Source organism: Brassica napus, chromosome A3 (assembly GCF_020379485.1).
Source record: "Brassica napus cultivar Da-Ae chromosome A3, Da-Ae, whole genome shotgun sequence".
Taxonomy (NCBI): domain Eukaryota; kingdom Viridiplantae; phylum Streptophyta; class Magnoliopsida; order Brassicales; family Brassicaceae; genus Brassica; species Brassica napus.
In genome coordinates, this window is record NC_063436.1 from 22,616,020 (window position 1) to 22,637,711 (window position 21,692).

At 30.2% G+C, this 21,692-nt stretch overlaps 1 protein-coding gene and 2 long non-coding RNA genes across 7 annotated transcripts; 1 reads left to right on the plus strand and 2 right to left on the minus strand.

Annotated features, from left to right (window-relative positions):
- Positions 1 to 6,841: 6,841 nt before the first annotated feature.
- On the minus strand, positions 6,842 to 8,616 carry LOC106376892 (short-chain dehydrogenase reductase 2a). Its single transcript, XM_013817022.3, has 2 exons — positions 7,939 to 8,616; positions 6,842 to 7,781 (listed from the first exon to the last, which is right to left on the minus strand). The coding sequence occupies exons 1-2, from the start codon at positions 8,025 to 8,027 to the stop codon at positions 6,968 to 6,970; spliced, it is 903 nt and encodes a 300-aa protein (XP_013672476.1). The 5' UTR covers positions 8,028 to 8,616; the 3' UTR covers positions 6,842 to 6,967.
- A 3,551-nt stretch (positions 8,617 to 12,167) lies between these two features.
- On the plus strand, positions 12,168 to 15,466 carry LOC106443716. 3 transcript variants are annotated; one of them, XR_007338396.1, is made up of 7 exons: positions 12,168 to 12,662; positions 12,791 to 12,876; positions 12,964 to 13,024; positions 13,204 to 13,333; positions 13,460 to 13,590; positions 13,675 to 14,088; positions 14,163 to 15,466. It is a non-coding gene; the product is annotated as an uncharacterized LOC106443716 (long non-coding RNA). The 3 variants fall into 3 exon arrangements; XR_007338395.1 differs by having other exon boundaries at positions 13,428 to 13,590; positions 13,675 to 15,466; XR_001288084.3 differs by having other exon boundaries at positions 13,675 to 15,466.
- Positions 15,467 to 19,097: 3,631 nt separating this feature from the next.
- On the minus strand, positions 19,098 to 21,504 carry LOC106403025. Of its 3 annotated transcripts, none has more exons than XR_007338397.1 (8): positions 21,076 to 21,504; positions 20,768 to 20,985; positions 20,662 to 20,693; positions 20,531 to 20,573; positions 20,102 to 20,166; positions 19,892 to 19,975; positions 19,526 to 19,748; positions 19,098 to 19,442 (listed from the first exon to the last, which is right to left on the minus strand). It is a non-coding gene; the product is annotated as an uncharacterized LOC106403025 (long non-coding RNA). The 3 variants fall into 3 exon arrangements; XR_001280905.3 differs by having other exon boundaries at positions 20,768 to 20,969; positions 21,076 to 21,498; XR_001280904.3 differs by having other exon boundaries at positions 20,662 to 20,969; positions 21,076 to 21,502.
- Positions 21,505 to 21,692: the final 188 nt, after the last annotated feature.

Below are 21,692 nucleotides of genomic sequence, written 5' to 3' on the forward strand. Positions count from 1 at the left end.
ATTTGGAAACCAAAACCACTATTTCATCCGGCTGTGACTAGATTCCATCTTGAGTGAACTCAACTATGAAATATTTTTACAAGAAAAAATCTAAAGCTTTAAAAGCCTAAACGGGTACCCAAACTTGAAGACCCAGTCATTACCTAATTTCCTGAGACCCTAATATACCAGATTCTGCATGTTTTGACTGCTTCTGGTGCCTAATGCATTTGTTACCCAATACTTGTTCAATGGAAGAAATCAGAAACAAAGCGTAAAATACCCAACGATAATGCAACAGAAGGCCCAAGGAAAACTAACTAACTACCAAACCAAAATGAATAGCATATAAAAGCCCAACGCACAGAAACAGATAGACAGTTTTCTTTTCCAAGAAGATAAGGTAAGAGTAACTCTGATTAATACCAATTTTGTGAAGTGAATACTAAATTTTGTGGAAGCACCGTAGTCTAATGATTAAGGCTTAAAAATTTTTACACTCAAATCTGGAGTTCAAATCTCAGGCTATGTAATTTCTTGCAAATTGTGCATTATAGGAGGTCTAAGTTTCAATTATCGGAGAAAACGACTTATTAAACAATTATGCCGACGATGTAAAAAGGGTTTAAATAATCAAATTCCAATGTTTTTTAACCAATAGTTTTTCAATAATCTTTCTCGTAATGACTATTGGTTAAAAAACATTGGAATTTGATTATTTAAAAAAATGATACATGTTTAATGTATTTTTTTAATATATGTGAAAACACCAAAACATATATCTTTAAGAAACGGAGGGAGTATTTTCTAATAAATGGATAGTAACATGTTTAGTAAGGCAAACAAAAAATATCATTTGCGTTTACATTTTGCAAGAAAAAAAACCTGGATCATTTTATAATGGAATATCTAAAATTACGAAGGAAAAAAGAAGAAGAACATACATGTTGAAGACGAGAAAATTGGCATTATCTTGGAAAAACAATTCCATAGTATTTGACTAATCAAAGGAAAAATAATTGGTTTTTCCACCACGGAAAAACCAGAACACCAACAAACATGAGATAAACTTTTTCTTTAGTTAATAGATGTGTAAAAGTGATTTAATCAAACACAAATGATAAAACTAATAGAGTAGAAAACTAAAAACATAGCGACAACGCATGACTAAAAAAATCGATGACATATGAAATGATTGGTTGGACTGCAACTTTTAAAATTTAGCTGTCAAATTTGTGTTGTAGGTGAGTTGTTGAATTTTTATCGTTGTAGATTTTTTGTAGAAATTTTTACTTTAGTTAAATTAGTTATATCTGTTAATTTAAACTCTAGATATTTTTGAATAAAATATATAAGATATGTGATATATTAATTAATTTTCAATTTAAATAAGTTATAGTAATAAATAAGTCATAAATTAACAAAATTTACTATTATTTAATGTAATCAATAAATAAATTTATATTATTTAAAATTCAATAATTTAGAAATATTCAAAAGTAAATAAAAATTATTAAAATAATAGTAAAAATGTATACTCCCTCCAGATCACTAAGTGGTGTTTATTTTATTTTGTTTCATAATAAGTGATGTTCTCACTATTCAAGATAAAATTTAATATCGTTTTAAATTTGTGACCAATTACAAAATACTATATTTTTAATTGGTTTAATTTATTTTATTTAATGTTATTTTATGTAACCAAGATAAATTTCATAAAATATTAATTTTTTTTAATATTTGTGCAAAAACCTTAATTAAACACCACTTAAAATGGCACAGATGGAGTATTAAATAGAAATAAATGATGTTTTATTGATGATATATTCTATGTTATAGATTTTAAGGCCTAAATAATAAAGATGTAGTTTTTTTTGCTTAATATGCATAGAAAAAAAGTTCTTTAACTTTTTGTGTTTGTAGTTTTACAAATAAAGATAAATCATGTTTGGTAAAAATAAATAGAAATTTGATGTAGTCTATAATTTCAAAAAAATAAAGTTACATAATAATTAGTAAAGTTATTGATCTAAAAATAAATAAAACTAAAAATGGAGATAAAATTCAACCAATCATCCATATTATAATTATTATTTACTTTAGACTTAAACTCAGTGAAACACTTAAGCTTATCTACACTTCTAAGAAAATCAGAGTTAAACCTTTCAAATCTTATATTATAAAATGGAAGTTCTGTGTTTAGATTTTAAACAAAATCATTTTTGAAATATTCTAATTTTTATAAATAAATTTTATACCAAAAGTAATTTGGACTCGGATTATAAATGATTTAACTTTCTTGTACCATTACTAAACTACCAATATTTTGGTAACTTTTCAAATCTTAACACAAGAAATATTTGTAACAAAGGGATAAGTACATGCTAAGTGAAAACTGACTTAATTTTACAATGATTTTATTTATCCTAAACATGGTTTCAACTCTTTGTTGAAGAGGTTTCCACATTCGAACACCTCAAGAAATGACCTACCGCTTTTCAAAAAAAAAAAAAATGACCTACCTAAAAAATCAACAAAATTAATTAGTTTTGATAACATGGCTCTTGTTTTTTAGTATTTTATTATGGTTTAAAAAGTGAATAGTATACCATATAGTCAAATAGTAGATTTGCTCAAAAAAAAAAAAGGTTATCGAAGAAACCGAATCGTCCTTAAAGTGATGGTTTCAGATTATTATATCACTTTCCTGCTCTGTTCTTTTTTTTTCCTGCTCTGTTCTATTTTAATAAAAGTAGTGTTAGTGTAAAGATGTGTTTGACCATTGGGAACCAATCTCTTTTTTTTCTGTAAACTAAAAAGATTAATCTTTTTTTTTCACTGGTATTATAAACAAGATGTCAGTCTGAGAGATATGGTTACAAGATAAACCCAAAATGCCTCAAACAAGCGAGGAGTCAAAATGTTTCAACCGACTAATCATGTAGGTACAAGATCATTAACCAAAGTTTTCTTGAGCCAAAAAGGATTAACCTCTTGCAACATAAGAATGTAGCCGTTGACCAAAAGAGGCACTTTTAGCAATGAGTAATGCACCTTAATTAGTATTAGAAGTTTCTGACTGAAGCTTACAACCAGAAAAGATTAATCTAGATCTATTAAAAATATATATATAATTTTAAATAAAAAATGCAGTTCACAAATAGATTTTTTTTCCTGGATATCTAAATAAACAGAAAAACAGTAATCCATACTTGCATAGGATAACCAGAAAAATATGATTTAGTTTTTTATGTCTGAAATGTGGTGATATATCTCGTACTCTTTTCATTATCGCTTGATCACATACTCGTCCAATCTTTACTTCGTGCATTTCTTAGAACTTTTCAATTTTAGTTTAACGATTATACCGCAATAATTACTATTGATTTTAATATTTACGTTGATATCATATGTATTACAGCCCAATACAGCCTTGCATTCATTTAAATATATCGATAAGTTCAAACCTTTAGCTTCGACTATAAAAGCCAATTAACTTTTACTAGATTTTTTAACCGCGCTACGCGCAGATAAGATATTATATGTATTTCTCAATTCTAAAAAAATAATGTATAATATTGTATTATATTATTTAAAAAATATAAAATAATACTACATAACATAAATATATTTTTTTTAATTTTCTTTGTGGAAATCATTATGTTGTTTGATTGTTGTACTTGATTCACATATTTGCATAGTTATTTGTGATAGATGAATAACTATATTTTTATTATCAGTAAATAATATATATTTATTATATAATATAAGAAAAATAAAATTATTTACTTTTAAAACAAACTTATCTCATGTTGGGGGTTCGGTTATAGACATATCATATTCGAATTAGACATTTTTAGAGTTATCAATCTTCTTAACAGTCAAGAAATAAATCTGAATATCAAAACAATATCTCATACGATCTCTTTGTGGAATAACTGCTCTGAAGAAATTGAATTTAGGCATCAAAAAGAACTGGAAATGGATGAGCAGATGTGTTATCTAAGTCAGATTTACAAAATACTATTCATAGTTCATATATCATTTATGTCCATCCTATTTTTTTGTCCATCCTTGCTTAAACATCTTGAAATAACTGATGCTAATTAATAATAAACTTTTTGCTGAAAAAAACATCAAATTTGTCTAATTATCGCTTAATTTGTCTAGCTGATATATATGTATTTCTCAATTCTAGAAAAATAATGTATAATATTGTATTACATTATTTAAAGAATGTAAAATAAGACTACTTAACATAAATATATTTTTTAAATTTTCTTTGTGGAAATCACTATGTTGTTTGATTGTTGTACTTGATTCACATATTTGCATAGATATTTGTGATAGATGAATAAATATATTTTTATTATCAGTAAATAATATATATTTATTATATAATATAAGAAAAATGAAATTATTTACTTTTTAAACAAAGTTGTCTCATGTTGGGGATTCGGTTATAGACATATAATATTCGGAGGAGACATTTTTACAGCTATCAATCTTCTTAACAGTCAAGAAACAAATCTGAATATCAAAACAATATCTCATACGATCTCTTTGTGGAATAACTGCTCTGAATAAATTGAATTTATGCATAAAAAATGACTGGAAATGATGTGCAGATGTGTTACCTAAGTCAGATTTACAAAGTACTACTATTCATAGTTCATATATCATTTAAGTCTATCTTTCTTAAACATCTTGAAATAACTGATGCTAATTAATAATAAACTTTTGGCTGGAAAAAAAAAATCAAATTTGTCTAATTATCGCTTAAATATTTTATTATTATTGTCTAAGAAGCTTTCAATTGATATCATAGTTTAATTTTTATTAGTTTTTTTTGTTAATTTTAGAGTTTTTTGTATTTGAGACTTTTTTTCAATATTAAGCTTATATTTCTTTCACATAATATATATATGTCATAAAAATTACCATCAAATCGGTTTTACTTATTTATTATTTTGTTTTCAATGAAAATACACTTTTTAAATAATTTAAAATAAAATTATTTATTAATTTGTTGTATTCTAACAATTTGATTTATTTAATTAATTTGCTTTGGTGGATAACTTAAAAAGTTTTCATATGAATCGGAGAAAGCAAGCTTATGTTGTTATATTATATTTATTTGTGTATATGGAATCTATATATAATGCTAGTGTAATAAAGAAAGAACATTATTTTTTTGTAAGTTCAAAAAAATACATTATTACAATTTGAAATTAATCAAAATTGAATAAAATGGTAACTAAATAAATCTAATTGCTTTTTATCTTGTTTAGTTGGATTCTTATGAAAAGAAATCGATAGGTTAAAAAAATATTTCAAAATTTGTTGTGTTATTGTTTTGTCTATAAATTACAAAATATATTGAATTGATATATTTAATTATTGCACCCTTAAAAAATATTTTATTAAGACATTAGAGAACTATGTTTTGAGTTATTTTGTCAAAATTGTACAAAAATCTATGCTTTTTCATATTTGTCACGAAAATTTATATGCTAAACTTACTTTTACAAAATTCTTAACTTTGTCACGAAAACAAAAATCTATGATTTTTCATATTTCTCAATGTTCTCACACTTTCAAAGAATATATTAGCTTAGTCACTTACTTATTTCTTTTTACAAAACAAAGTATCGGAGTCTTGAAAGTTGAATCCATATTATTGTAAATTTACATAAGAGTTTGTGATTACATATTTAGTGATTCTTGTATATGTGTTGAAGAAGGTTTCAATGGCTTAGTGGTATATGCTCTATATTTATGTCGTACTAACCCGGGTTCGATCCTTTCTTTTGCATTGTTTTTTAGTTTTTACGAAAAAATAAATGAGATGACGTGGCAAGTTCGGACTCTCTGATTGGACGATTTTTTGTGCTTACGTGGACACCCTAAGAGGAGCTTATATCCCCTTTTAGTATAGTACAGATTTTTAAAAACTTCACATAAGATAAAGTAAAATTCGTTGCTGGTGAACCTCAACGTGACAAAACACGTATAAAATTCTGAGTTGGTCCAAGAGATTCGTATTCCATACTTCCAACTATACTTATTAATTACTATATTAGTAATAATTAGTACTATATTATTTTCCAGAGAATTGTTCCTAGAACAAGTATTGAATCGGTCGGTCGCTTTTTTGGGTTTCTTCTCAAAATGCGTTTTAATTAACAAACTTTCTAAAATTTTAAAACTATACACTTATCTAAAGACGTAAACGAATATTAAGACTAACCTAATAGGGTAGGGATCAAATGTTTAATATATATATATATATATATATATATATATATATATATTTCGCAGTTATTAATTGGGAAGCTACCTTGCATTACACATACGTAGCTTTACATAAATTAAGCGAGCATTAAGAACAACTGTCATTCCTTGACTTAAATTGCTTAAAGCCAAATTCGCTGGAGTATACTTGACAGCGACTTAGTTTTACCTCTTGATTTGCTGAAGAAACTAAATTTTCGACGTTTTATAACGCTACTTAATAATTAAGCATATAGTGGAACCAGCTAAATCTTTTATTGAGGTCAATTTCATAATAAGCATATTTTATGTAGGTTAATAAAGCTACATTTCCGTCATTTTTTTTTATCTCAAAGTACAAGTAAACTTTTTCTATAAAGAATCACATGGGTCATATGTCCCCCTCACAAAAACTAGCTCCACCATGTACATAATGTAACTTATATAAAAATCAGTTAAGAATAAATTTTGAATCTTATTTTCCAAAAGAAAAATAAAAAAAAATAAATAAATTTTGAATCAGCAATACTTAATAATGTCATTAATCGATTGCCGACAAAAATAGAAAGGTACCGTTGGCATATACAAATGATTAAAATCACTGTTTTATTGATTCACCAGCAATTTCCAACAACTCAAAGACGCAAACAAAAAAGAACAAAAAGATTTACCAAATCCAGTTAATTATCAGATTAATTAGAGAAGAGACATATCATCACAAACCAACACAGTTCCTCGCAGTCGTAACACCCCCGTCAACAACAAGGTTATGTCCATTAACATACTTTGACTCATCACTCGCCAAATATAACGCCGCTTCAGCTATATCCGTCGCTCTTAATGTCTCTCCTTTCAAATTAGCCAAACTCCTCACGAACTCCTCCATCTCCTCTACATCATCACCATCTTCCATGTCACCACATCCACTCGTCTTCCTCCACGCGTTCACCAGCATGGACGTAGCAACTCCAAATGGTGATATGCAGTTAACCCTAATCCCATACCTCCCAAGCTCACAAGCTGCGTTCTTGGTCAGTCCAACGATCGCATGCTTCGACGCCGTGTAAGCATGTGGGCCCATTCCACCCATCACGCCGGCCACACTCGCCGTCGAGATTATGCAACCTTTAAAGCCTCTTTTGATCATGGCACGTGCCGCGTGTTTCATGCCTAGCCCTGCGCCTCGCACGTTCACACGCATCACTTGGTCGAACTCTTCAGCGTTGAAGTCTAATATGCTTTTGTGTTTCTTTTGGTCCCCGAGAACTCCTGCGTTGTTGAATAGCACGTCAAGTCGACCGTAACGCGCGATGGTCACGTTCACTAGGTTTTCCACGTCAGCTTCGACCGACACATCGCAGCTTATGAAGGCGACTTGGGATGATGAGATCGATTTAGCCAGGGAGGAGCCGGCTGTGGCGTCCACGTCAGCGATCACCACCGTGGCACCGTGTCTCGCGAATAGCTTGACGGTTGCTTTGCCGATCCCATGTGCGCCTCCGGTTATGATGGCTACTTTTCCTTCCAACCTATAGAAAGTATTATAGGAAATGAGATGTGACCAACACTACTATATGTTAGAAAACTAAAAGTAATTCACTTGTACTGATAATATTTGTGTTTATAACTCATGATTTTTCACCAGACGGACAAACCATGTACATGTATGTAAATATAGATATGTACCTCTTATGAAATAAAGTTGAATTTGTATCCTCCATGATGGTGTCGTGGAGGGATTGAAAGGTCTGCTCAGTGATCACTTGAGCCGGCATGGCGGATTTTTAGTGAGAGTTAGAGATAGAAAGAGATTTGTACCTTAGCGTTGAAATGAATAGTAGTAGATGCATACATCTACACCTATTTATACAAGTGTGTATGTGTACGAAATATAAGTTCCGAACCAGTGTGAAACAACCAATCATGTTCAAGTTTTGGAATCATTCTAAATAATAATTTCGTATTCACAAATGCTAACAGATAGGAAAGACAACAAATTATATTTATTTATTGGATGAATGTTTCTAAATTATAGAAACTAAATTGATTAAGACTTAAGAGAGACTAATAAACTTATTTAGGTCAACTCTTGTGATCTCTGTATAAAACAAAATTAAACGCAACCATCTAGAAACCAAATAAATTTGGAGTGTATCATTGATGATTTGATATCAGATTTAATGTCAGAAAAATCTATAAAGTACATTAGTAATTAGATTTGAGATCTAGCCAGTAGTACTTGTTATGCTGGCAATGCAGAGGCTGCAGTTATATACGAGAGTCCTCATCAACCATATAGAAAGGGTCGAGGTATATACTTTAAAATGTTACCGTAAAAACACAATAAAATATTAGAATTTTCTCTCATATTCATACTTTTATGTGCTTTCACGAAAATTACTATATTCAAAATACTCCACTCATCAAAAATACACGTTTTAAAACTTTTGGTGGTTGTATGTTGGGAGATAGTGATATATAGAGCAAATGGCCCAAGAAAATGGACATCATTTTGTTGGCGGATCAGAGCCATCAAGCAACTATGGGCATGACTGGTTTTCCCGCTACCACCCGCAAACGCAGCTTTTGCGGTTGGTAGCGGTTGTTGGCGTTTTGCAACAATCGCTCAAACCGTTCCAAACCGTTCCAAACCGCTCCAAATCGCTCCGAACCTCATAAATTCAAAAGCTGGTTCCAGCTAGCGTTTGCGGTTGCGGGTGGTTGCGGGAGGATAAAAAAAATTTCTTTTTTTCCAAAACAATATAAATACAAAAATAAAAATATTCAATAAAAAAAATAAATTAGAATTATAAAAATGCTAAAATATATCTATTAAATTTTAATTAATATTATAAAACTTTAAAATAAAAATATTTTCTATATTTTAAAAAAAATTAAACTATAACTTTCTAAATATAACTTTTATATTTATTATAATATTATTATTTTTGATATTTTTATAATTGTATAAAATGTAAATATTGTTAATTTATTATTTAACCGCTGTTGCACTTGGTAGTTAACCAGTCATAAGTATCCCGCAAACACACCAATTTTTAACCGCATAACCAGTCGTACAAATCTCTTAAAACCGCTAGAAACCGCAACCACCCGCATCCGCAAACTCCCGCAACCGCAACCGCAACCGCTGCGGTTAAACCAGTCAGGCCCTATATAATTAGGTAGACTGTATGAAACACAAGTTTTATATGTTTAAAGTTCTAACAATTCTATTGGTTCTCCAGATGTGAAGGTCTTTTATAAGATTCGAATGACTGGTGGTGATGTGTGGCAATCGGATTCTAGTAAAAATGGGAGTAAGGTTAGATACTTCACAGTGAATATCAATAGGATTTTCAATATTAAAATCAAATGTTACATAAGCTCAATATATGTCCGAAAAGGAAAAAAAAAATCACCAAACTTGAGGTCCATATAAACATTTTTAAATACAGGTGTTCTTGATGCTTTTAAATCAATGGGTCAATGGTGTCGTCGTCCGGTTGATTGATTCGAGCTAAGTACTAAGTGAGTATACTAAATATGTATCATCGTCTTATTCATCTGATGTTATATGTGTTTCCCATCTTTATCAGTAAAATTTATACTAACGCTAGTATATTATACATTTTTATATATAATAAGAGCTCCATTTTACGAACTGTTTTCTAATTAACTTTTTCATCATGTGTTAATTATGTGTTTTCGTCTCTAACAACAAATTTATACTAAATTTCGTTTATTATTCAACTCAATTAGTTATATCATGATTAATTTTACAAACTAATTATTTTCAGAAACCTTTTAATCATTTTATATTGTTTTAATATATTAAGTAATGGGTATCAAACCTGCAACGTGAACCTTAATTTTTTAAAAATTAAATCCATGAGAGAGTGAATTATTATTATTATTATTCAAATTAAATGGATGCAAATGAAATAAGATAACAGCTGATACCAAAGTAGTAACACAAAACTATTCTCTAGCTAGTTTTCGTCAAGACATTTACCATGTATAACGCACATTCACATTTTTGGACATGGTCCTGGACGATGACTATGATGCACAACTACTAGTCTACTAGGATACAAATCCGATCAACTACTCCTAATTTTATAGCTAGTTGAATAAAATCTTGTTTATTTTGTGTGCTTTGTAAACAATAGATTCTGAATCTTAGACCGTAATTATCTTCTTTACTTTATTAGTCCCCACTTGTGTTAATTTACTACATAGTTTTTGAATTTTGAGTATACTGACCAATATATCAGATTTCTTTTTGCGTGCGCGCTGAGCGTGTTTAGTCAATGTATATATATTTTTGTGTGCAGTGTAGTTTGATGGAACCATTGCGGCTAATGCAATTAATATATGAACCATTGGACCACTTAACTATATTTGTTAAGTGAATGACTTCGATCATAAGGAAAACCTAATCTTAATTTAAACATAGATTAACATAAGTCTAGCTACGGCAAATCTTTTTAAGATCGAATCATATACATAGCCTCTCAATAATTCTCTATTATAAATAAATAGTGTGAATAACTTATTGTAAACCAAGTTGCTTTGGTCTAGTGGTATGGGAGCTCCAGCTGGAGTGTCCGCCCCTGGGTTCGAGCCTTGGCCACTGCAGAATTTACATATGGGCTGCAGCATCCGAGACCGAAGACCGTTACACGGTGAGCCACATGGTGACGCCCTGGCAGCGTCCTTGCTCACTTCGGTCTCTAGTGTGGACCACCTCGGTGGGGCCAGGATACTCGGTTAGCAAAAAAAAAGAATAACTTATTGTATATATGTCGCATAAAAAAAATTGAAAAACAGCTCAACGAAATCTGTTTCCTTGTTGTCTAAAGGGATTCATACATTATAAAAAGTTCAGCCATTGTTTACTTTTTACAATGGCCTCCAAAATGTTTAAGTTCATTATGGAATCAAAACAAACAGAAGTCTTTAGGGGGTGTTAGTGGAAATGAGATTTATAATGAGTCTAAATCTAGTGTTATTGGTTTATAGATTCTCATATTCTCATTAAAATCTATTGTTATTGGTTTGATGATTCTATAATTCTATACAAAATCATTTGTTATTCAAAAAGTTTAGATTTTAATGATTCTACAAATCTATTAAAGTAAGTGTTATTGGGAGTTGAATTCTTATCATTTTAACTCACAAATTAAGATTTTGAGAATACTACATGTTTACCTTGAATTCTTAGAATCATTACATTACTTTATTTTCATAGATTTTCACAATATACAAAATTTTCTACATCTCTTTCCAAATTTAACAAATCTCTCAACTTTTAAAATCAACAAATTCTATAAAAATCTAAGTCCCACTAACACCCATTTATTCGAGAATCCTTCCGTGCCATTTATTGCATGTTAGCTGTGCTGAAGCCCGGTTGAGTTCAATTAATGATTTACGCCTTGTATGCCGATTTGTGTAATTTGTAACTTTGGGCCATTTCTCAAATATTGAACATGGCACATAAGTCATCATAGCTTATCATAAATTGTGCTGCGTTTTAGAAATATTCGAAGACATTGGATATCTATTCGTAGTTTTCAATCTTATTATAAAACACTTTAAAACTTTAGAAAATACTAAGTAAATAAAGTTTCACGGCGGTAGTTTTTTTTTTTTTTCTCTAAATTTTTTCATTGAAATAACCAAAGTTCAGGATCAAACATACAAACATACCTCCAAAAGAGTAAACTTATAACAACAACAACACCTCAAAACATTAAGAACACCATCTGGGAGAGCCCCTGGCAACATAAGACTGAAACCAAACATCTTTTAAAGCACTAACAGCTATATTCTGGGCTCCTCTGTTCGCAGCAAACGGCTGTAGTTAATCAAAAACGTATCTATCTAATACTAAAAGGGTTATATGAGGAGTAGGGAGGCTGTCCACGTCCTCATTTTAAATCAGCCAATAAGTGAGTTCGATTTCGCCACGTCAACATCGCTGGATCAGAAATGGATTTCGGGTGGGTTTTATAAAAATTATAAGTTCATCCTTCGCAAGCCCAAAACCTATTTCTTCTCAGATTCCCCTCCCCCCACCCCGACTCTTTGGCTTCATCTTCTCCGATCTATATCAATCAATGATCTTTAAAATCTTTCTCAATGTTTCATTTTACCTCTGACGATTCTTCATCTTTCAAATCCAGATATTTCATGAATTTATCAACCACTTGGTATAAGTTTAGGGCCATACACACAAACCCTCACTACCCCAAACCAAGTTCTCTGTAGTTCCTACTTTTCTACTCTTCTTTTCCGTCATGGCTCACCTCGATTTTCTCTTCCTAATTTACATTCGACAATCACACACATGGCTATACTTTGTGGCTATCGATGGTTTGATAACACACAATGATTGACTCTTGCAGGTAAGTTTCACTTATTGGCTCTATGTATATTTATATATATTGTGTGTCAAGTTTATGTACTTAAATGCTCTACAAGACCCGATGAATTGTGTCAGTTTAATCCATCTGTTCTTATTCGTGATTGAAAGGCTGGTGGGCTGCTTAGATTTTGGGAAGCAAACGTCAAATGCGGTTGGGAGTTGATGGAGTGTATATGTTTCTCCTCCATGCCAAGGTTTTCTGATCTTAAATCTCAAAAAATAATAATTTAAGTTTTAAGTTTTTTGATCTTAAATCTCAAGTTTCCCGATCTTCTCGCAAGATTGCTGAAGACACTAAGGGCTAAACAATTGTCTCACCAAAAGGTCAGAGTTTCATAGATTGTAAGTAAGGTTCTCTTTGATTTGTGTAATCTACACTTTGTTTATACACTATGTTTATCTAATGCTTTAAACTCACCCGATATGCTCCTTATGTGATTTCATAAGATGCAGTCAAGTTACTTGAGTGTTAGCTTAATTCATAATAGACTGTTGCTCATCCGTTTTTTTTTGTTTGGCAGATGACAACTGCAATATCTATAGAGGATGTGAGAAGATAAGTTAAAACCTACGGGCGTTATCTGGATATAACGATCTGGTATAATTCTATGATGAGTTCGAGGAAAATGCCAGTGACTACATCGTTATAGAGTAAGAGAATCGTTTTGAATTGTGTTTCTTTTTATTGCATGTTTTCTTGAATCTAGCCTCTGAAACAATAGTAAGTAAAACTCATTGAATGTAGAATTATATAAACTGCTGTTGGTTTATTTGGAGGTGGAGAATACACTAATGGAGTGGATGCAGCAGCGGTTATGGTGGCCAAAGCTGGGAGCAGCGACCGTCCTTCCATTTCATGCTTAAACAGCCCAACTTTCCTTCATGTTGAGCTACGCCGAGAAACTATGGTACACAACTAATTTAGCTCTTAATAGTGAGCTAAGATTGATCATTATTTGAAGCCTTTTTATGAGTGATCATCCATGTGTCAGGTGAAGAAGCGTTACAGAATACAAGGCTCTGTTTCCCGCAATCGTTTTTCAACAGTACGTAAGAACATCATACTGGTTACATCTGATCAATATCTCTACCGATAATATATTGTTAGAAAGATTCTTATGCTTGAAAGTTACAATGATATTTTGTGGAAGCCGAGTCTCCCCAGACGAAGTTGCAGCTAGAGGTGTAGAGTTCATTAACTGGTGGTTACCATGTATACTAAAATAACATTTTTGTTCCTTTTTAGTTACTAATTATTTTTCCATTAATTTGAAAATATATATATGCCATTTGCTTTGTCAACTCTCTGGATAAGGAAAGAAAAGGAGATTGCAAATATATCTCACAGTGTCTTTCTGCATGGCGTCTTAACATAAATTACGACATACGATAGAGTTGTCTTTAGAGTAAGCTACCTTAATGCATAAACCTGAAGAAATGCATGAACTGTTTGCTAATGAAACTATTCAACATTTTCCAGCTTCAAAAAGGTTATGATCAATATTATAGTCTCTGAGATGCATGCATCAGACGTGCATAAAGCTATTCATCATTTTCCAGCTTCAAGGTTAGAAGGTCAAGCTCCTCAAATATTCCCCACTATTTGTCACACAACAAACCGAGATGTATCACAATTAAAAAAATAAAATATCACACTGTAATACTATTTGTAGCTCTAATGTAGTATTTGAATTCATTATTTTATTCCATCCTAAACAAATATTTTCATCGCTAATATATAAAACATGACCAGACTGTCTGCTTGAATTGTGTTAGCAACCTTCTTGACACCAAACTCATATTGTTCTTTTATTTTGATACTTTATGCTTGGTGTAATGTAATTTTGCTGCAGTAAATATATCAACTTTTCCATTTTAATTAGTTAACTAATATTTTTGACTAAGTTATATGTTAGCTTCGAGTGAAAGATGTTTCCAAGAACTGAAAAGTGGTTGGAATAGATGGAAGAAACAAGCTACTTTTGAAAGAGCCATCGGCAATGCAATTTTGTCAGATTACATTTCATCTGATTCTTGAAAAATTCAAATACTTCAAAGATTTTGTTAGACTACATTTGGTGACGTTTCCAAGTAAGCTATATATACACACACCGAAAATGAAAATATATGGACGAAAAGAATTCTTTTCTTTTTATCTTTTTCTAACGTGAAGGCAATTATTTCCAATAAATAATTAAATCCTAAATAATACTTTAAGAGAATTTTTTACAATAGATAATTATTTATTATTTAAAAAAAATAGTGGAAACATATACATGCATGTGTTAGACAAATCTAGGACTCACAAATTACCAACCAACAAAATAAAAAATCTACATAAACAGAATTTACAATACCCACAGAAGATCAAGAGTATATAACACACCATATATTATAAAGACAAAGAACAAAAAAAAAACAGAAATACCAACAAATCACAAGTTATAATGTACTTCACGCTTAAATATTTGTAGTATTGGTATCTTAATGTAACTTGAAAAGACATAAACTGAAAACCATCACAAAATATCCAATTGTAAATTCAACGAACAAACAAAAAAATTTTAACAAAAAAATATAACTTAAATAAAAATAAATTACATTCTGCATGTAGCGTGGACCGACCACTAAAATTTTAAAAGTATGTAATTATATTTCTGTTCATCTCTACTAGAAATTGTGTGTAACAAAACAAAACCATAATTAAAGTTTCAAAAGATAATAAATGTAACTAAACATTTAAATTTCAAAATATAATAAATTTTCTGATATTGCAAAGTCTTTCTAAAGAAAAATAATAATACAAGGTGATACAATATTTTTATGTAAAAATAATATATTTTCATGTATATATTTAAACTTTACTTATTTCTAATAATCTCAAAATCAATGATTTGTGAGTGAAATAAAATTAATATATTTATAAATTCATTCTTCAAAAATATCAAAGAAAATATACTAATTTTTTAAACTTTCTTAAGAAACATATTAACAGTAAAAATATGTATTTAAATTACCATTTCAAAGATTATTCGGAAAATTGATGCATAGGGAAATTTCTAACTTATACTATTCTGCAACATAATAAATATTTAAAAAGTTAAGAAAAAAACAAGTTAATGCTTAAGAAAAGAAAACAATATACTTATCAAAATTACACAAATTTTTTATTTTTAACAAAAACAAATACATCACATTCCGCGCGTAGCGCGGACCGATCCTAGTGTATGTAATAAGTACAAAACATCTTTTAGATTGTCATTTAAGAAGTGAGATAGTAGAAGTTAATAAATCTCATATAAATTGCGTTTATGGATAATGCGTGGGCCGAAATGTAGAAGCCTATAAGCTTTGAGTATTTTTGGAGGCCAGGGTGTGTATACGCATTGCTGACATCATTACTTTGCACCTAACAGCATAGAGACAGGGATTGCCACTGCTCGTGGTCCATGTTAAAGCCGAAAATCAAATAAACATATATATTAACTAGTCCGACTAAATTATTACCACTAAACAAATCTCACCTAATTCCCAACTTATACCTGCTTTACTTTACATATATGAACTTTTTCAAAACTATTACTGTTAGCAACCCGTTGTTCATAAGCCTTTAACTTAAAATCAGTTGGCTATGATTAGAGAAATTCATATCTCTAAACATTATAAAGTAATGTCAGATGTTACTCTACTTTCGGTATGAGACATTACCGAGACTAAACTCGTTCTTTTTTTTTTGTGCGACAGACTAAACTCGTTCTAAACGCTCAAAAAGAACATATTATACAGACTAGAGATTTTTCCGCGCTACGCGCGGATTATGAACTATATTTTATTTAACTATAGTTTGTATATTGGTGTATTAGTTACTTTCATTTTCATGTTATATTGAATATAAAATTTTGATATTTGTTGTGTTTTAAGATTTTGAAACTTTTGTTATCTTCCGTTTTTTATAAATGTAGTATATACACTACATATAAGCTCTATTATAATTTATAAATATTTTTGTTATAACTATACTATTTTCATATGTTTGTTAGACATGATTTTATTTTCAATTTAAGTTAAATTATTTATTTTTTCCATGTTCTTTTTTTATATGCTTCTTTCTGATTTATTAATAAACTATTATTTAAAAGGTTGTAATACAAAAAGACATTTTTAATATATTTTTGGCTTTGAAGAAGAAGATTACAGTTTACAACAACATATTGAATAAGAGAAATGCATTTTCATGTTTAATGCTTATTTGTATAACATTTCTTGTGTTTTTGATTGATTTTGAAAAATCATTATTCATTATTATCAGAGATTGATGTGTGGGTTTGTTTTCAATAACTTTAATATTGTTTATAGTAAAAAAATCTTGATAAATATTTTTTCACTAATCATGTAATCTAATAATTATAATAAACTGTTATAAAAAAGCGGACTTAAAAATTACAACTATTAGTAGTTGAACCAAAAATAACTGCTCAAAAAAGTAAGAGGGAATTTCATGTTTACCACTTTCATGATACTATTATTCATCTTTACCATCACAAAATGGATATTTTCAAAAATACTTTATTTATTAAGTGGTAAAAGACTCTTAACTTTGTTGGGGAAATTTCATGTTTACCACTTTCATGGTACCACTTTTCATCTTTACCACCACTAAATGGACATTTTCAAAAATATATTCTTCATTAAGTGACAAATGACTAAAAAAATAAAGGGACATTTCATGTTTACCACTTTCATGGTACCACTTTTCATCTTTACCACCACTAAAGGGACATTTTCAAAAATATCTTCTTCATTAAGTGGCAAATACCTTTGTTCTTTATATATATAATAATATTTTTTTTATGTTTTCGAATTAGAATTTTTCAAATTCGAACTTTTCTATAATTTTTTTAATTTTTTTTTTCAATTTTTCTTTTTGATAATCGAAAATTATGTTTGAAACTATTTAAAAAAATTATATTTTTAAGTATTTATTTATATATTAATTAGAATCCTAAATTTCATCTTCCAAAAACCCTACCCCATCCCTCAACTCTAAACTCTAAGTCTAGATTAGTTAATCCTATGGGTATAAGTGTCTTCTACCATTCGTTAAAAGTGAGGGTAAAAGTAATTAGTATATACATGAAAAGTGGTACTATGATTGTGGTATTTGTGGCAATTTCCAATTTCGTTCTCTATATATATAAAATAAATAATTATTTAAATAAATAAAAATCTAAAAATCATTTTTTTTTATGTTTTCGAATTATATTTTTTTTCAAATTCGAACCATTTTATAAAAAAAATTGATTTTTTCAAATTATTTTTTCAAAATTTCTTTTTAAAAATCGAATATTAATTTTTAATTTTTTAAGTATTTATTTATATAGTTATTAGAATCCTAAATTTCACATTTCAAAAACCCTACCCCACCCACCCCTCAATTCTAAATCTTAAGTCTAGATTAGTTAACCCTAGGGATATAAATGTTTTTTACCCTTGATTAAAAGTGAAAAATAGTTAGTGTAAACATGAAAAATAGTAATATGAATGCGGTATTTATGGCAATTTCTCAAGAAGTAATATAATAATTTTTATAAAGTATACATGTACATATAGTCAAAGTTATTGAAGACGGCTTCGATTTATAAATTTACCCTATTTTTTTGGTATCTAATTTTATATACTTTGTTACATTCTAATTTTTGTATAGTGTATTCACTTATAATTAGAATATTTAAGTTTCTGACAATAGATAAAGAGAATGATCATATGTAATTCTATGAATTAGGAACAATAATAATAAAATATATAGTAATTTCACATGTTCATTTATTTCCTGTTCCATGCCTCTTCATGTTGAAATTAAAGATTTTAAATCTAATAATAATTTATATTTCTATTTTTTTTAAATTAAATTTAATTTCTGTGTAGTACTAAAACTAAAGGCTTGTTATTCATGTTATTCTAAAATTTAGAGTCAATAATTATGCTAACTTAGTAAACAATATTATTATTGATATGACAGTTATAAATATTTTTGGTATAAGTAATAAAAATAGATGGAAAACAATAAATATTCAAAAATGTTAATATGGAGATTTTGATAATATCAAAAATTGTGTATTTTTTGTCAGCCAAAAATTATGTATTTATCGGTTAATTATACTTAAACCGTTTTTAATAGAATGCATCCATGTTTTTATCTCTCTTCTCATTGAAAAACGTAAAGCAATTGTTGCATAATCCTTAACTACGCAGACACGTTGATTACACCGTTGCCTAGCTCCAAGACTACTAATCCTTTACCAGCTGGTCATATGCTCCCTCTGACTCGCAACAGCACTTGTACTAAAACGTGGTTTATTGTAATTTGATACAACTTTCTACATTTTAGAAAATGTTTTAGAGTCTTTGAAAACAATTAATCAGCAAACACTTTAACACGTTTTCCTCAAAGATTCAGATCACATACAATATAACATAACAATTGAAATTTCATACTACACATCTCTCGCTGCACACTACATAACATTCCAAAGGAAAAAGACTAAATTAAAACCATAAAAAAATTATTATCTTTATCTTTCTCAACTAATCTACATGATCCTTCTCACAATACAAAGCAGCAGCCATGGCAGCACTTGAAAGCTCCGACTAAAGAAACCCACAACAGCTAATTGGTTTTCTTGGGATCATTCAAAACACTCTGCATACAGATCCTTCAACGCAATCACCACCGTTGTTATCAACAGTCCCATTATTCCCCCTTCCAATTAAACAAACACCAAAAAATGACATTATAACATCTCAAACATAAAATTCTTGAAGATCCAATTTTTATTTTGTTACCTCGAGAGTAGAAGGAAACATATATAGTCCGTCCACCGATAAAGGGGATGTATATTGTATAGCCTAACGATAGCCAAGTGAGATATCCTTGGAAGAATGCGATCTCCGCTGTGGCTAAAAGGACGCCAGAGATGGCTAAAGCCCAGGACTTCAACGCATCTGACGCTAGCGGAGGGGTTGATCGGGAGCATGTTCATGAATTGCTCAGTCTTACCGCCTGATTCTGATGTGATTAGAATGTACATAACCGAACTGACAACAATTAGCTGAGACACAAAGTTATATAACTCGGTAGCTCCCAAGATGATGGAGTTTCCTATAGAGAAATTGTCACTACAACTAAGCAAGGTAGTTGAAAAAGGTTACCTGAAGTCCGCCATGCCCATAATGGACTGCATTGAGTGCTGCGTAAGCAAATGAGTTGCAGTAGTGCTGTTCCGTGAGATTTTTCTGCACCATTTCAATGTGTCAAAAACATGTATCACCGAAGGAACAAACAGTAATAGAAAGATGTACACTTTAATAATGTGATGAATTCAACGGGGTTACAGATTAGCTTTATCGGAACAGACTTACTATATCTCATTCAATACGGAGATTGTTGAAGTTGCCTCTGTATAGCTCCCATACCAACCGTAAAGCTGCTCTTCGCAACAAAAAGAAGATTAAACACGCTTCAAGTAAGCGAGAACTTATAAACTTATTACCAATCTAGAGCTTGGAGATACTTTTCCAATCATTACAAAGAATATAATTGGCAAAGAAGCAACACTAAAAGCTAACTGGAACATCACAAACTCATTGCATATATTTGTCATCAAGGTGAACCAAAAAAGTCAGCATGATCTAGGATTTTTTATAAATTAGTATACTAATAGGAGAACATAATATTTATTAATCTTCCATGATGGTTTTCAAGAATAAAACCAACAAACTTACTCGTTTGAGTAAAATGGACCATTGAAAAAAAAACTCCAATACCAGTAAAATAAGGTCTAAACATACCATTGCAAAAGCTTCAGTGAATAATTCTCTCTTCATGGCAGCCCTGTAGAAAAAAAAGCAGAGATGCATAAATATCTAATGTATTCACTATATCTCATATGTAATAACATACTCTTAAGAGATTAGATTACCAGGAGCTCACCATACACAAATCTCACCGTATCTGAATAAATTAAAATTTAGATGACCACGACAATACAGAAAGAAATATTTAAGTATGAAGATGAGGACAAATACCTGATCTTCGAGCGATTTTGGATTATTGGTGGATCTTGCAAAAAAAAAATACTCAAAAAAATCATATTACCGCAATAGTAAATCCGCGATGGATCATGCATGAACAGATGTCATCGTATTTAAAAGGATATGGATGCAAGGCTTTGTAGCAATGGACTTCCATGATCGAAGCTCCCAGTTTTTTGGAGTTTGGGCTTACGATCTTCAAAAAAAAAAAACTGTGTTTTTGAAACGGAAATATTCAATCAGCAGTTAGGGACATTGGTATAGACTATGATGTAAGAAAATTTGGGGATTATCACTCATACCTGTACTTCTGACGGGTCCAACCTTTTGCAATCGGCTGGTCCGGGTGAGACATCGTTGATATACACAGCCATAGGAGACTTGTTGGTGGAGACGGGAGACTTTCCGGTGGATTTCATGGCTGTAGCTGTAGCTTTCTTCAGTGGAGGTTTTCGATTAGATTTAAGATCAGATGAAGCGATAGAAGGAGAAGAGGAGGAGGTGGAACGAACCCATTAAAAAAGAAATTAAGATCATAACAAATTGGTGTGGAACGAAACCATTAAAAAGGGATTTAAGATTATAAAGAGTGGGTTACGACAAAGTGCAAGAGTCGGAGAAGATGAATCAGCCCAAACGAAGGAGCAAAGGAGAAAGGTCTTGTGACATGGCAAATTGAATCTTTCTGATTGGTAGATTTTTTAATCTGACGTGGACACCCTCTCTACTCCTCATATAACCCTTTTAGTATAGGTTAGATATCTATCCCCGTGTACAACATACCTCATATTGGTCTCGGTTATTACTTTACGTTAGGGACATTTTAGAAAACACCACACTAATAACTCATGATTTTTTTCTCTTTTTACGAGAAATTTTATTTTTTTTACTCCCAAAGAGAAAACTAATTATTATCTTT

Excerpts from the sequence above, each read along its gene's own strand:
- LOC106376892 (XM_013817022.3), bottom strand. The coding sequence starts at position 8,027 with ATGCCGGCTCAAGTGATCACTGAGCAGACCTTTCAATCCCTCCACGAC. Across the intron at positions 7,782-7,938 it reads TCAACTTTATTTCATAAGAG|GTTGGAAGGAAAAGTAGCCA; the intron begins GTACATATCTAT and ends TACTTTCTATAG.